General features: G+C 45.0%; 2 protein-coding genes and 1 long non-coding RNA gene across 9 annotated transcripts in view; 2 read left to right on the top strand and 1 right to left on the bottom strand.

Annotated features, from left to right (window-relative positions):
• Nucleotides 1–8331, top strand: part of PCYT1A (phosphate cytidylyltransferase 1A, choline) — an 87816-nt gene extending 79485 nt beyond the window's left edge. The window contains exon 10 of the transcript XR_011429174.1: nucleotides 8190–8331. The gene's annotated coding sequence lies outside the window, so the exon portion shown is untranslated. The remainder of the gene's footprint in view (nucleotides 1–8189) is intronic.
• LOC138919189 (uncharacterized) lies at nucleotides 5455–11352 on the bottom strand. 3 transcript variants are annotated; one of them, XR_011429177.1, is made up of 5 exons: nucleotides 11261–11352; nucleotides 10859–10967; nucleotides 9100–9307; nucleotides 8454–8852; nucleotides 5455–5792 (listed from the first exon to the last, which is right to left on the bottom strand). It is a non-coding gene; the product is annotated as an uncharacterized lncRNA (long non-coding RNA). The 3 variants fall into 3 exon arrangements; XR_011429178.1 differs by having other exon boundaries at nucleotides 9059–9307; XR_011429179.1 differs by lacking the exons at nucleotides 5455–5792; nucleotides 9100–9307 and having other exon boundaries at nucleotides 6220–8852; nucleotides 10826–10967.
• Nucleotides 8696–15294, top strand: part of LOC111768970 (zinc finger DHHC-type palmitoyltransferase 19) — a 43312-nt gene continuing 36713 nt past the window's right edge. For all 5 annotated transcript variants that reach the window (XM_023623161.2, XM_070243535.1, XM_070243534.1 and 2 more), the window contains exons 1-5: nucleotides 8696–8823; nucleotides 9171–9292; nucleotides 9831–9970; nucleotides 10886–10986; nucleotides 11386–11491. In XM_023623161.2, the coding sequence (XP_023478929.2) occupies nucleotides 8750–8823; nucleotides 9171–9292; nucleotides 9831–9970; nucleotides 10886–10986; nucleotides 11386–11491 (543 nt within the window). In that variant the 5' untranslated portion in view covers nucleotides 8696–8749. The remainder of the gene's footprint in view (nucleotides 8824–9170; nucleotides 9293–9830; nucleotides 9971–10885; nucleotides 10987–11385; nucleotides 11492–15294) is intronic.

Raw genomic sequence — 15294 nt, forward strand, 5'->3', positions numbered from 1 at the left:
GGCTGCCAGTCCTTAGGGTGGACTGCCACCATGGCTGAGCTGGATTAAATTGGTCATCTATTGGGTGGGGCAGACCCTGGGCTAACAGGCCAGGGGAAGAACTCCAAAGGTGTCTACTAGTGTCTGTGTTAGCATGCTTGTACTAGGTCACAATAAAGGCTACTACCAATATCTCAGTTTCTTGGGAGGTCTCACCTCTCACTGAGATGCACCCAGAGCCTATCAAAGAACTGTGCACCTTTCCTTCTAGAGATTTTAGGTTGCTTTCTGTAATGGATGAATTTGTGCATGGGCCCTTTAAGAGCAGGCTTTTTTCCCCCTTATGTCCAATAGCTTTTCTGGGGGTATTCCCTGATGTAGTTAATATCCAGGAAAGCTAGATATTATGACACTTGTCTTGGTTGTGCTGAGTCCAAAAGCTGATTAGTGTGGTAATTCTCCCTCAGTCAGATCCTCCACTCCTCCAGGGAAGGCTTCGTACCTTAGGAGTTCTGCCAGCTGGCCGTGAAGCACCATGGCTTGAAGGCGGCTTTTTTTTCCTCTCTGGAAAGGAATTTCTGGCTCTTCCACCTCAGTCAGCACCATCCCTTGTTGTGCGGGTTCTTTTTATCTAGTTTTCAGTTCTCTCTCAGGGTTAATTGTTCCAGAAGTAGTTCTAAATTTGTTGTGTCTGTCAGAGGAGGTGAATTCCGATTCTGCCTATGCCACCCTCTTGACATTGTCTGCCCTGATCCTTTTAATGTATTGCTGTATTCAGTTTGCTGATATTTTGTTGAGGATGTTTCCATGTATGTTCATCAACATTATTGGCATATAATTTTCCTTCTTTGTGTTGTCCCTGTTGGGTTTTGGGATCAAGGTGATGTTGGCCTCGTAAAATGTGCTAGGAAGTGTTCCATCTTCTTCAACTTTTTGGAAGAGTTTGAGAAGGATAGGTATTAAATCCTCTTTGAATGTGTGATAGAAGTCTCCAGAGTAGCCATCTGGTCCTGGACTTTTATATTTGGGGCGATTTCGGATGACTGTTTCAATCTATTTACTTGTGATTGGTCTATTCAGATTCTCTATTTCTTTTTGATTCAGTTTTGGGAGGTTGTATGAGTCTAAGAATTTATCCACTTCTTCTAGGTTATCCAATTTGTGGGCATATAGTTTTTCAAAGTATTCTCTTATAGTCCTTTGTATTTGTTTTAGTATCCATTGCAATTTCTCCTCTTTCATTTCCAATTTTATTTATTTGAGCCTTCTCTCTTTTTTTCTTAGTGAGTCTGGCTAAGGGTTTGTCAATTTTGTTCATCTTCTTAAAGAACTAGCTCTTAGTTTCATGAGTCATTTCTACTGCTTTTTTGGTTTCGATTTCATTTATTTCTGCTCTAATTTTTGTTATTTCCCTCATTCTACGACTTTGGGCTCTCTTTGTTTTTCTTTTTCTAATTCTGTCAGGTGAGGTTTGAGAGGCTTATTTGAGATATTTTTTGTTCGTTAAGGTGGGCCTGCACTGCTATGATTTCCCTCTTATGACCACATTTGCTACATCCTGTATGAATTGGTATGGTACATTTGCATTTTCATTTGTCTCCAGATATTTTTTGATTTCTATTTAATTTCTTCAATGATCATTGTTGTTCACTACGGTGTTGTTTAGTCTCTTCATATTTGTCACTTTCCTAGCTTTTTTCTTGCAGTTGATTTCCGGTTTCACAGCATTGTGGTCAGAAAAGGTGCTTGATATGATGTCAATCTTCTTAAATTTATTGAGGCTTGCCTTATTTCCCAATATATGGTCTATCTTGGAGAATAATCCATGTGCCCTTGAGACAAATGTGTATTCTGCTGTTTTTGGGTGGAATGTTCTCCATATATCTATTAAGTCCATCTAGTGAAATGTTTCATTTAATTCCACTATTTCCTTGTTGACTTTCTGTCTCGATGGTCTATCCATTAATGTAAGTGGGATGTTAAGGTCCCCTACCATTATGTTGTTGTTGTTAATGTCTCCTTTTAGGTCAATTAATAGTTGCTATATGTGCTTTGGTGCTCGCGTGTTGGATGCATATATATTTATAAATATTATGTCCTCTTGGTGGAGAGTCCCTTTTATCATTATATATGGCTCCTCTTTGTCTCTTGTCTTTTTTATCTTGAAATCTATTTTGTCTGATATAAGTATGGCAATACCTGCTTTCTTTTGTCTGCAATTAGCTTGAAGTATTGTCTCCCATTCCTTCACCCTGAGCCTATGTTTGTCTTTAGAGCTGAGATGTGTTTCCTGGAGGCAGCATATTCTTGGGTCTTATTTTTTAATCCATCCTGCGACTCTGTGTCTTTTGACTGGGGAATTCAATCTATTTACATTTAGAGTGATTATTGATATATGAAGGCTTAATGCTGCTATTTTGTCACTTGTTTTCCAGTTGTTCTGTATTTCCCTTGTTTCTCATACCTCGTATTTCAGACTGCCAATGCAGTTTGTTGATTCTCTATGATTTTCTCTTTTCTCTTTATTTATCATTCATGGCTTTGCTCTGATGTTTTGTTTAGTCATTACTCTGAGGTTTGTATAAAAGGTCTTGTAGATATGATAGTCCATTTTCTGATAGCCTCTTATTTCCTTAGTCTAAGGAGGTTCCATCCTTTTCCTCTTCCCTAAGTTATTGTTGTCATAACTTATTCCATCTTGTATTGTGAGTTTGTGGTTTAAATGAAATGATTATAGTTATTTTTGATGTTTTCCTTTCTATGATCTTTAATGTTGTAATTAACTCTTTGCTAACCTGTTCTGATAGACAGCTGCAATTTTCTGATTTTGTCTGCCTATTTATCTCCTTGCTCACAGCTTTGTAAACATGTTGTCTTTTTTTTTTTGCAGGAGTAAAAGACTTCTTGATAATTTCTTGTAGGGGAGACGGTCTTGTGGTGATGAACTCCCTCAGGTTTTGTTTATCTGGGAAAGTTTTTATTTCTCCATCATATCTGAAGGATGTTTTCACTGGATAGACTATTCTTGGCTGAAAGATTTTGTCTTTCTGAATTTTGAATATATCATTCTGCCCTCTCCTAGCCTCTAAGGTTTCTGCTGAGAAATCCAGTGGAAGCCTGATAAGGATTCCTCTGTAGGTTATTTTCTTCTGCCTTGCTGTCCTTAACATTTTTTTCTTTGTCATTGACATTTGCCAGTTTTACTACTATATGCCTTGAGGAAGGTCGTTTTACATTGATGTAATTAGGAGTCATATTAGCTTCTTTTACTTGTGATTCCAGTGCTTTCCCCAGGTTTGGGAAGTCCTCAGCTATTATTTCTTGGAACAAGTTCTTTGCTCCTCTTTCCCGCTGTTCTCCCTCTGGAATACCTGTAATCCTTATGCTACATTTCCTAATCGAGTCAGATATTTTTCTAAGAATTTCTTCATTTCTTTTTAGTTTTCGTTCTCTCTCCTCCTCCACCTGAAGCATTTCTATATTTCCATCCTCTAAATTGCTAATTCTGTCCTCCATAATATCAGCTCTGTTATTTTAGGGATCCAGCTTTTTCCTTATCTCATTCATCATGTTTTTCATCTCCCCCATTTCTGGTTTTTCTTTATAGTTTCAATCTCTTTTGTGAAGAATTCCCTCTGTTCATTAATTGTATTCCTGATCTCATTGCACTTTCTGAGTTTTCTTGCAACTTGTTTAGGTTTTTTTATGATAGCTATTTTGAATTCTCTGTCACGTAGATTATAAATTTCTGTGGCTTCAGGGTTGGTTTCTGGAGAATTGTCATTTTCCTCATGCTCTGAATTACTACTATAGTTTCTCATGATGTTTGATGAACTGATCTTTTTCTGGCATATTTCTGGTCATATCAGGTCACAGATTCCACCAGCTACTGCTAGGGGGAAGCAGGAGCTGTGTTTCTGATCCCACCCCTTTGGTTGGAAGTTGTAGGAATCCTTTGGGTGCTTGTGCTGGCTCAGAAGGCATTTGCCCAGGTGCATAGATCTGCCACCACCTCTTCTAATGGTTGTGCTGATGCTGTGCTTGGTGGGTAGGGCTTCCTCAAGAGGTCAGAGCCAGGTCAAGTCCTTGGGACCACTGTGGCATGGTGGGCTCACCCACCAGCCAGGAAAGTGTTCATGCATGGACTAAGTATTTATTTTTAAACATATGTTATAGTTCCCATTGAGTTGTCATAGACACTAATAAGTGGAACTATCTAGAAAACACACTTTAATGTTTCATAGAATGTTCAAAGGGCTGCTGAAATTTTCCCAGGCTTAAATTTGTGTAAAAGCACTCCTCTGAATTCCAATTATTAGGGCATCATTTTAAACATTTCCTGAGAATTAATTAGCTTGTAAAATATATTCACAGTTTTCCATATTAAGACTCACAGTGATAGTATATAGGACCTCTTATATATGCCTGGATTCAGATACGGTGTGCCCCAGTGAAGAAGTATTTTTGCTCTTTAAAACTGGGTTGTTCTTTTCACATATTTTGGACCAATATGTCAAACAAGTAAAGATTTAAATGAAAAACCAACAATCAGATAAGTTTGACCATTGTCATAGTCATGGTCATAGCCTGCGTAAGTCAGACTTTGGAGATGGAACACGAAGCATAAAAAGGGAGCTTATTGTATGCTCATCAGAAAACATTAAAACTGATCAACAATATTCTGAAACAAATAGCTACAAATTCTGAAACAAATAGCCACCATCTGATATCTCTCATTGGTGTTATTCAGTCATATGTCATGAATTCTCATTCTGTCAACCCTGGCTCAACAGTCTATGTTCTTGAAGTCATCTGTTCCCCGGCCCTGTAGTCCTGGAGTCCCGAGTGTTAGGTCCCCCCTGGTGTTTGCTCTGGTAGTCAAGTTAGCTTCTTCTAGGAAGGCTGTAAGCATGGGTCTGTTTCAGGTATCCCTTTCTCAGGCTTTCCTTGTCTGACATTTCTTCCAGAAGACCCAATCTCTGGTCTGTAGCTTCTCTAGGGACCTTCAGTCAAAAATGAAGGGAGCAGAGAAACCATGTGTTGATACCAGGCAGGTTAACGTATTAGAGTAGCTAACATTGTCAGAATAGAGGAGAGTGGAATCTGTATTGGGGTGAGGTAGATAAGTGCATGGGTTCCCATAATTATTTCATGAAGACTCCACTGATAATTAACCTAAGGAGAAAATGTATTAATGGACAGTGAAAACACAGACTAATCTGTATGTAAAGCATGTGCCACAATTGCTGCCAATTGACATAAGTGTTTTAAACCAAGGAATAAAATATTCTCAGAAGCCAATTCATTGACAGTCTTTGTGTTGGGCCTTGCACTTGAATTCAAGTGTGCTTTTCCCCACTCTGCAAGAGTATCCAAATTGCTGAAAACTTATTCATATTTGTTACCAAACCCAAACACAGGTTCATTTACCTGCCATACAGTAGGGCCAATAAAGAAAAAACTGAAACACCAGTCTTGTGGCAAGAAAAGACCTTTAGTATTGAAAGAGGAGGAGATGGGAGTTAGAACTCAGATCCACCTCCTTGAAGGGAAAAAGGTAGGTTTTTCTCTAGGGTTTTAGGTAGGGGAAGGAGAACATGTGCTGGGGTTTTATGTAGGTGGGTGGGAGCCTGTGGCCATGCAGGTTAGGGCCTTCCTGCCAGCCTGTGTTGGGCCTTGAAGACTGAATTTCTTTTTCCTTGACCAACTGGACTTTTCTGGTTAGTTTTCATCTTCAGCCTGCTTTTGGCTTTGTGAGGCTGAATCTTGATGTCTGGACCTTGACTTTCTGGGAAAGACAGCTCACTCACATACTAAGGAGGGATAGAAAGACCTGGTTAGTTTTTTTTTTTAAAGATTTTATTTTTCCTTTTTCTCCCCAAAGCCACCTGGTACATAGTTGTGTATTTTTAGTTGTGGGTCCTTCTAATTGTGGCATGTGGGATGCTGCCTCAGCATGGCTTGATGAGTGGTACCACGTCCGCGCCCAAGATCCAAACTGGTGAAACACTGGGCCACTGAAGCAGAGAGCGCGAACCTAACCACTCAGCAACGGGGCTGGCCCCAAGACCTGGTTTGTTTTGAGCAACAGTTGATTATGCTGAATGTGCACAGCTGCAGGTAGCAAAGCTTCTTTCAAAGTTTTTTGCTCTAGGGAAGATTTTTTAACTTCTTCATGCTTGGTTTTGTTAACCCCTACCCATGCAAAACCCAGATTAAATATTCTTTTTTATTTATCAGTTTTTCTCTGTTTTTTTTTTTTCTTTTTTGCTGAGGAAATTGTCCCTTAGCTAAGTTCTGTTGCCAATCTTCCTCTTTTTGCTTGAGAAAGGTTGTTCCTAGCTAACATCCATGCCAATCTTCCTCTATTTTGTGTGTGGGATGCTGCCAGAGCATGGCCCAACCAGCGGTGTGTGGGTCCTCACCTGGGATCCAAACCTGTGAACTCCAGGCTACGAAAGCAGAGTGTGCAAATTTAAGTGCTATGCCACTGGGCCAGCCCCTATCTCTATGTTTTTAACATCCTTCGATGCTTGAGAGTGCCATGTCATGGGTTTTGGGGGTGGGTAGCAAGCCTTTGGTGATACCTAGCAGCCAAAAACACAAGGCCAATTTTATTCTTTTGAATTTGGGGCTCAGCATCAGAAAATAGCAACATGCAAGAGTTGTTGCTCCGTGTGAGTACAGGTGTCTGAGGAGAAGAAAGGTCATAGTGTTGGCATGATATTAATCAGACTAACAGTCTTGTAGATGTCACAGCAGAAGGTAACATAACAAACTCCCAGCATTTTCAGAAGTGAGGAATCTCCTATCGTTCTGTTAATTCTATCTTATCATTCTATTGATTTGCTTAAAATTAAGACTACTCATTTATGTTAAGTGAGGTAATAACTCTCTGCCATCGGGTAGAATAGACAGAGGTAAAATAATAACATTTTAGCGCATCAGGTGGAAAAGAGACTGTGATCCAACATCATTTCTCTTCCAGGCTAGCAGTTCTTCCTCTCTATGATTCACACGCTTTTAAAAATTAATTAATTTTAATCTATTTCAGTGTGTAGATACTTTAAATGTGCATACATATTTACAGTTATATGAAATTACAAAAATGAGAATATCTAAAGCTTTCAACTTTAGTATTTAAAATATAAGCTTATCAAGTATAAGACAATATTCTTAGAACACAGATTTTTAACTTCTTAATTTGAATGTCATTAAGAAAAAATATGTTTGTATAGTCAAAATAAAAGTAACAATAATTCCGTATTGATGAGGGACTTTTGCTCTCTCTCTCTCTTTTTTTTTAACCTCAGAGTCAGGCAGGCTGCATTTGGCCCAAGCTTACCTTTTCTTTTTTTTTAAGATATACTTTTTGGTAAGGAAGATTGGCCCTGAGCTAACATAGGTTGCCAATCTTCCTTTTTTTTTTCCCTCCCCAAAGCCACAACATATATATCCTAGTTGCAGGTTATTCTACTTCTTCTATGTGGGATGCTGCCACAGCAAGGCTTGATGAGCAGTGCATAGGTCCTTGCCAAGGATCCCAACCAGCGAACACCAGGCTGACAAAGAGAAGGGTGAACTTAACCACTGGGCCACAGGGCTGGCCCCTTCTGTTTTTAATCAAATTAATTTCCTGAGAATGTTCCAGGTCAATTACTCCCATTCGATATCAGCCCAAGTTTTTAAAGCAAAGTAAGAATCTTGGAATCACATATTTTATCCATGTTCAAGAATAATACAATCACTGTTGAAACTAAAGTGACTATCAAAATGCCACTACACTTCAACACATGGGAGCTCTGAAAATGTCTGCAGTGGCTGCCTCTCAGCAAAGACTCCCCAGTGGGTTTGTGGTAGTTGCTCTGAGACTAATTGGTGGCACTTGAGTCACAGGTCTTTTGGAACTGTGAGCCACAGTTGGGGGAATCTTCCAAACACAGAGGGGTTTAGATGCTCAGTAGCTAAAATGAATGACAACTGTCAGCTGCATGTAACAGAGAAGCCAGTTATTTTCTCACATCATAAGCAGCTCAGAGGCAGGCAGTTCAAGACTGGGGCAGTGAATCAACAATGTCATCTAATGTTGTCTCTGTAGCATGTTGACTTGTTGCCTAACGGGTCCAAGAGGCTGCCCCTGGCCAGCACATCTAGGTTCAAGACAGGAAGAAGGAACAGAGTTGTGCTGTGCCCTTTTCCCCTTTTATCAGGAAGGCAAAAGCTTTTCTAGAAACCCTCGACAGACATCTGCTTACATCTCACTGACTAGAATTGCATCAAGAAAAGCCTGGAAACAAAGGAAGCTGGGGAATTATTTTGCTGCTAAAAGTGGACTTTTGCGATAGCAAAAAGGTAAAACTGGAGACAGAGTGAGCAGTGAGCACGGTTTGCTTCGATTAGCACTTCCCCTGAAAGGGCAATTGGAATCACCCCTTCTCCCCATGTGCTTCTCTACCCTGTGGAGTGAAGCCAACCTGGCAGGGGCAGGACCTCTCAGTCCCCAGCCAGTGGGGGTGGCGGGCGTTGCCGTTGGAAGTGCTGGTCACAGGCTGCAGAGCCCCTAGCCCACATTCTCCTCAGCCTCGGTGATGTCACACTGGGACTTCTGCCTTCCACCCTGGGCTGTGGCTTGGGGGCTCACTATGTCTTCAACAGTCGCTATGGATATAGGGCTCCTGGAGCCAGTATCGGCGAGGGTGCCTGTGGGCACTGGAGGTGCCGCCATGCCGCTCTCTTGCGGGGTGGCAGACCTCAGGACCCACTTCCCTGGATGCTCCCGAGCCTGTTCGCTGCCTTCAATGTCGAGCTGCTGCTCATCCTCAGTGGCCTCTTCTTCGCATTCCCGTGAGTCTCCCACCCAGGCCAGCAGGTTTCTGACAGACACAGAAAGAAAAAGAGATGATGATAGCATGGAGCAGGAGAAGTGCAGAAGAGGGGTCAGGGAAGGGAGATATTCTAGGCAGAGGGCCCTGAATGTGCAAAGGCACTGAGGCATAGAGTACTTGGTGCCCCTGGGAGCTGGTGGTGGTGGGTAGTGTTGGGTGACATCTGGTGGAGCCTCTGTGGATCTGTCACTAGCCTGGATATTTATGGCAGGCTTTAAGGTCTATGAGTCCTGACCAGGTGGACTGAGTCCTGGGGGGAGCTCAGGACCTCCCGCAGATCAGGGCTGAGTCCTGCTCTGGTCTCAGTTGCAGATGGCTGGTCCAGAACAGGGAGTGGGTCGATCCCGTTGTCACAGGCCCCCTCTTCATCCTGACTTTCTTCAGTCTCGTTTCCCTCAATGTGTCAGACCCTGGCATCTTGCATCAAGGTGAGTTCTCAGCCCCTGGGAGAAGGAGGTAGCAGCCTAAAGGCTCCTGCCTGCAAAGATGATTCCTAACGTGCTCCCCACTCCCCTTCTTGGCCTCAAGACCCCTTCTCCCCACATCCTCCTCTGCTTGGGCCCTGCTTCTGTGCTTCATTTCCCAATCCACCGGGATGTGGAAAACAGAATTCCGGAGGTTTCCAGTTGCCTTGGAGGGGAGGGCGGGGCAGGCCAGGGAGAGAAGCCAGGTATTGACAACCACTCAGTTCTCTCCTCCTTCCCACTGCACACACTCCTTAAAGCATCAATCCCAGTTCCAAAGGCCTGTGTCGTCACAGAGCTCCTCTGGCTGGAAATTACCTTCCCTTGGGCTACCAGCCTCTCCCAGTTTGGTCAGGCAGCTGAGTGGGGACCGGGAATTCCCATGCCCACCTGCTCCCCACCCTTCCTGGAGCCCTGTGATGCTGTGGGGCTGCCCCCACCCCTGCCAGCAGCTGAGTGATGGAAGGGCTCCTGCTGCTGCCCAATCCTCTTCCCATGCCAGGCTCCAACGAACTGGGCCCCATGATGGTGCCTGTGGTGTGGGTGAACCACAGGGCCTTCCGCCTGCAGTGGTGCCCAAGGTGCTGCTTCCACCACCTGCCCCGGACCCACCACTGCCCATGGTGCAACATTTGCGTGGAGGTGAGTGCCCCTCTCATCTGCCCACCTGCCCCCCACCCACTGCCCTGCCCAGCACCTGGCTGGGACTAGAAGGTCCACTTACTTGGGGTGCCCGTGGCAGGTGTGAAACCACTTCCAGAACTGCTAAATGCCAAGAGTGGCAGTCACTCCCAGCCACTCTTGGTCACTCATGCAGGTCACTGCATCTGTGCCTGCAGCTGTCCTGGGAGGCTGGCCCTTGCCTAGCCAGGTGCTGACAGGCACAGGTGCATCCACATCTATGCTTGCCCTGGTCAGGCCAGGGGGAGGAAAGGCACCCTTGTCCTACACCAGGCCTCGCTGACACTAGATGCCCCAGGGCCCTGTGGCCAGCTGCAGGCCCGGCCTGGGAGGATTTGCCTGTCCTCTTCTGGGGTTCCATGCCAGACAATCAACTGTGTTCTGAGAGCTTGTCTCTCTCGTGCATGGCCTGCCAAGGTTTACAAATGTGCTGTCTTATCTGCTACTTACAAAACCCTGGGAGGCTGGTGAGGGGATGTCAACCTTACTCTCATTCAGTGGATGAGGAAAGAGAGGCCCCAAGATATTCTCTGTCCTGCCCAAGGTTACACCAGGATGTTCCCACAGAAGGCCAGGCAGGCCTAGTCTCTAGAGGCCTCTTGACAGGTGACCTTGAGCCACAGAGCCCTGAAGTGCTCTAACCACAGAAAAGCCAGCGATTGGGACTTTGTGGCTTCATTTCTCCCAGGAAACAGAGCCAGTGCCGGGGACCAGCTAGCCTAGGGGTCTAGGGTAAGGCGCAGGTTTGGGGGCTATGGAGGCCAGGCCAGGTCCTGCAGGGGAGCCCTCCATCCTCTTGCCCAGGACTTTGACCGCCACTGCAAGTGGGTCAACAACTGCGTCTGTCACCCCAATTTCCGTGTCTTCATGCTGTAGGTCCTGTCGCTATGCCTGTTCTCGGGCGCCATGCTGGTCACCGTCCTGATGTTCCCAGTGTACAGGACTCAGCTTCCCTTCTCTATGGACGAGATCGTCGCGTATCCGCCAGGCTGTGGCGCCCTCCAGGGGAGCAGTGGGGAGGGCAGGGACAGCCAAGGGACAGACCAGGTCACAGGGGCGGGGCGAGCGGTGGGCGGGGTCCGAGAGAGGAGCCGTTTGGGAGGATCAGTCTGGGAGGAGTGAGGGCGGTAGGGTCGGGGAGATGGGCGGGTCTCGAAGGCTCTGCGGAGAGTTGAGAATCTAGCAGCGAGGTGGATGGAGGTGGGCAGAAGGTGGCCCGGGGCCTGGACAGCAGGGTGGGGTGAGGTTTACCCGGGACTGGAGCGCAGGGAGAGGATGGACACTCGGGTTGTGGGCTGCGCCGTTGGGGCGGAGCCTGGGTGAGGGGCGGGGCCAACGAGGACCGTTGTGGGCACAGCTCCTTAGCTCGTGGGCAGCAACCTCGTGGCCGTACCCGCCGCCGGCTTCCTGGAGCCTCTCTTCGTGCTGCTGCTCATCAAGGCCAGGTCGGTGAGCGCGGCCGAGCGCTGCCACGAGGGCAAGGTACGTGGGCCCGGGGGAGCCACGACACCAGGCTAGGACGGTCCCCTTGTCCCTCCCCTTTCTGCTGTTTCTCCACCGCCCTGGTCCTCATGGCCTGAACTCCCTCGAAGGTACCTCGTTAGCCTTAAGATCCTGATTCAGCTCCCCTGTCGCCTCCACTGGGGCTCGGTGTCAGTCTCTCTCCTGGGTGCCCTGCGTCCAGGGCCTTCTGTGTGCCAGGCGGCGCGTGCATTATTTTCACGCTGCGCGGAGTGGTGAGTAAGGCTCCATCCTGCGCTGGTGTTGAGGAGGAGCCTGAAGTCAGAATAACTCCCGCCAGACGCCGGTCAACACTGAGAGAGGGGCCCGCCCACGCTGTGCAGCACAGACTCAGAGAGGGAACGGAGAGTTCAGAGAGGACCGCGGTGGAGAGGGTTTTGGGTGGGCGGAGGGCAGAGGGGAGGGCGGTGCAGGTGAGGGGCACAGCTTGCAAAAAGGCAGGGATGCCCGAAAGTCTGCGGACTGTTGACAAGACGGTGAGGAGACGGTTGTAATTGGAGCAGAGAGTGGATGGGAAATGAAGTGGCCTGCTTGGCATTGGGCAGGTGGGAAAGGCTGAGAACGTCAGCTGGAGAGTTTAGTCTTGGGACCTGGAAACCTGGGAGCCACGGCAGGATTTTGTTTGTTTGTTTGTTTTTACATACAGTAAAATTCACCCTTTTTAAGCACCCAGTTCTATGAGTGTGGACAAGCATGGACAGTCCTGGTAGCTACCACCATATTTAAAATTCAGAACAGTTCCATCAGCCCCGAAATTCTCTGATGGTCCTTTGTAGTCAGTTTGTCCCGTACCTGCTGCCCCTGGCAACCACTGCGTTGTACTATCCCCACAGAGTTTCTCTTTCCAGAACCTCCTATAAATGGAATTCACAGCCTTTTGAGTCTGGTGTCTTTCACATCGCATAATTGACCTGAGATTCATCCATGTTGTTGCCTATATGAGTAGTGTCTTCCTTTTACTGCTGGTCACTGTTCCGTCCTATGGATCTACCACAGCTTGTTTATCCATTTGCCAACTGCAGGATATTTGAGTTGTTTCCAATTTTTGGTAATCATAAAAAAGCGGCCATAAACATTTGTGTACAGTTCCGTGAAGATAAGTTTTCATTTATTTTTGGTAAATAGGTAAGAGTGGCCTTGCTGGGTTCTATGGTAACTGAATGTTTCACTTTGTAAGCAACTGCCAAATTATCTTCCAAAATGCCTGTACCATTTTGCATTCCCACAAGCAACGTATGAGAATTCCAGTTGCTTCTGCATCCTCACTGACATTTGGCAGTCAGGTTTTTTTTTTTTTTTTCCATTTTAGCTAGTCTAAGAAATGTGTGGTGGTATCTCATAGGGGTTTTAATTTGCGTCTTCCTAATGACTAACGACGTTGAGCATGTTTTCATGTTCTTATTTGCCACGTGTGTATCTGTGATTAAATGTCTGTTCCAATCTTTTGCCCATTCAAAAAACTTGAGTTGTTTTCTTCTTGTAGAGTTTTAAGTGTTTTGTATATATTCTGGATTCAGATATGTGTTTTGCAAATATTTTTCCCCAGGCTATGGCTTGTCCTCTCATTTTCCTGACAATATCTTTCAAAGATCAGAAGTTTTATACTTTCATGAAGTGCCATATCAGTTTTGTCTTTTACGGATTGTGTTTTTGGTGTTGTAATTAAGCAGTCTTTGTCTTACCCAAGGTCCCAAAGATTTTCTCATGTGTTTTCTTCTAAAAGTTTTATAATTTTAGATTTTCTGTTTAGGCTTAAGATTCATTTTGGTTAAATTTTGTATGCGATGCAAGGTACGGGTCAAGATTTATTATTTTGCAAGTGGGTTGTGCCAACACCGTTTGTTGGAAAGACCATCCTTCTCCATTGTGTTGCCTTTGCACGTTTATCAAAAATCAACTGACTATATAGATGTGGCTGTATTTCTGAACTCTCTATTCTTGCCAGTGCCACACTGTCTTCCTTAGTAGCTGTCTATTAAGTCTTGAAATCACACAATGTGAGATCTCTAACTGTGCTCTTTATTTTCAAAGTTCATTTGGCTGTCCTAGATCCTTTGACTTTCCATATAAATTTTAGCATCAGCTTGTGAATTTCTACAAAAATCTTTGCTGAGATTTTCATTTGCATTGCATTGAGTGCAAAGACCAATTTGGAAATTTGACATTTTAACAATATTGAGTTTTGAATCCGTGTGCATGGGATACCTCTCCATTTATTTAGGTCATCCCTGATTTCACAGTGTTTTGCAGTTTTCAGTGTATTGATCATACACACATTGTGTTAGATTGTGTCCAAGTATTTCATGTGTTTTTCTGCTTTTATAAATTTTTCAAAATTTGATTTCTATTTGTTTATTATTATAAAAAGACATAATGGAGTTTTTATATATTGTTCTTGGATCTTGCAATTTTGCTAGACTCTCTTCTTAGTTCTAGTAGATTTTTTCTTGATCCTACATAGAAATTCATGTCATCTGTGTATAAGGACAGTTTCACTTCTTATTTTCCAACATGAATGGCTTTATTTCTTTTTCTTTTTTTTTTTTAAGATTGGCACCTCAGCTGAAATCTGTTGCCAATCTTCTTTTATTTACTTTCTGCTTCTCCAGAAAGCCCCCCAGTACATACTTGTATATTCTAGTTGTAGGTTCTTTTGTTTCTGCTCCGTGGAACACGGCCTCAGCATGGCTTGATGAGTGGTGCTAGGTCTGCATGCAGGATCTGAACCCAGGAAGCCCTGGGCTGCCAAAGTGGAGTGCGAGAACTTAACCTCTTGGCAATGGGCCTCCCTCTCTTTTCCTTTTCTTACTGCAGTGTCTTGGACCTCTGGTCCAGTGTTGAGTTGGAGGGGTAAAAGTGAACATCCTTGCCATGGGTTTCCTTCAGTAGTACAATGACTTGACTCTAAGCTGTTTTAGTAAGACTGTAGTGGGTCACGTTGATGAGGGCGGGGTTGGAGGCACTGAGACAGTTGAAAAGACAGAGCAGTCCTCTGTGCCCACCACCTCCCTTCCTTCCAGTCACCACTCCATCACCCATATTTGGTTCCCAGCTCACCTGTGACTCCTCTGCTCAGCTCTTACTCATCAGCCCGCTGTGGTCTGCCTGTCTTCTCTCTCCAGATTCAGTCCATCCTTTCAGCCTCTCTTGGGCAGCACTGTCCCTTCCCACATCCTATGGTTCTTCAGCCCCAGGTCAGGCCATAGGCCTGCCCTCCCTCCACTGCTCAGAATGGGGGTCTCCCATCCAGGCTCTCCAGTCTTAGGAAACGTAAACGTGGTCTTCTCTTTGACATTCACCAGGCACTCTTTCCCATTACCTGAAGAACCCACTCAGGTATTCTTCACACACCTCAACTTCATTTCCTTCCTACCTCCCTCCCCTGACCACCACTTCTGCTGGGGCCGCTTGCTTAGTGGTTGATATAGCAAGGGCTCTGGAGCCAGTCCACATAAATTGAAATCACGGCTCCACAGCATAGCAGCAGGGAGAGCTTTGGCATGTTACTTATTCACCTGGTGCCTCAGTTTCTCCATCTCTATAAGAAGGTAACATGGGTTACTTTGTGTAAGACACATAGCACAGTGGCTGATATAAGTGTCCTATACATCGTTGTTATTGTTACCGTTCCTTCCCATCATCGTTTACACATGTTCATGTCTCTCTCATCTTAAAAACAAAGCAAGCATCCAATCACATCACCGTCCTCCGCTCCACATGTCCTACTCTCCCCTCAGCACAGCCGTAGTTCCTGAGAGAGTTGT

The sequence above is a fragment of the Equus caballus genome, chromosome 19 (assembly GCF_041296265.1).
Source record: "Equus caballus isolate H_3958 breed thoroughbred chromosome 19, TB-T2T, whole genome shotgun sequence".
In the NCBI taxonomy this organism is placed as follows: Eukaryota; Metazoa; Chordata; class Mammalia; order Perissodactyla; family Equidae; genus Equus; species Equus caballus.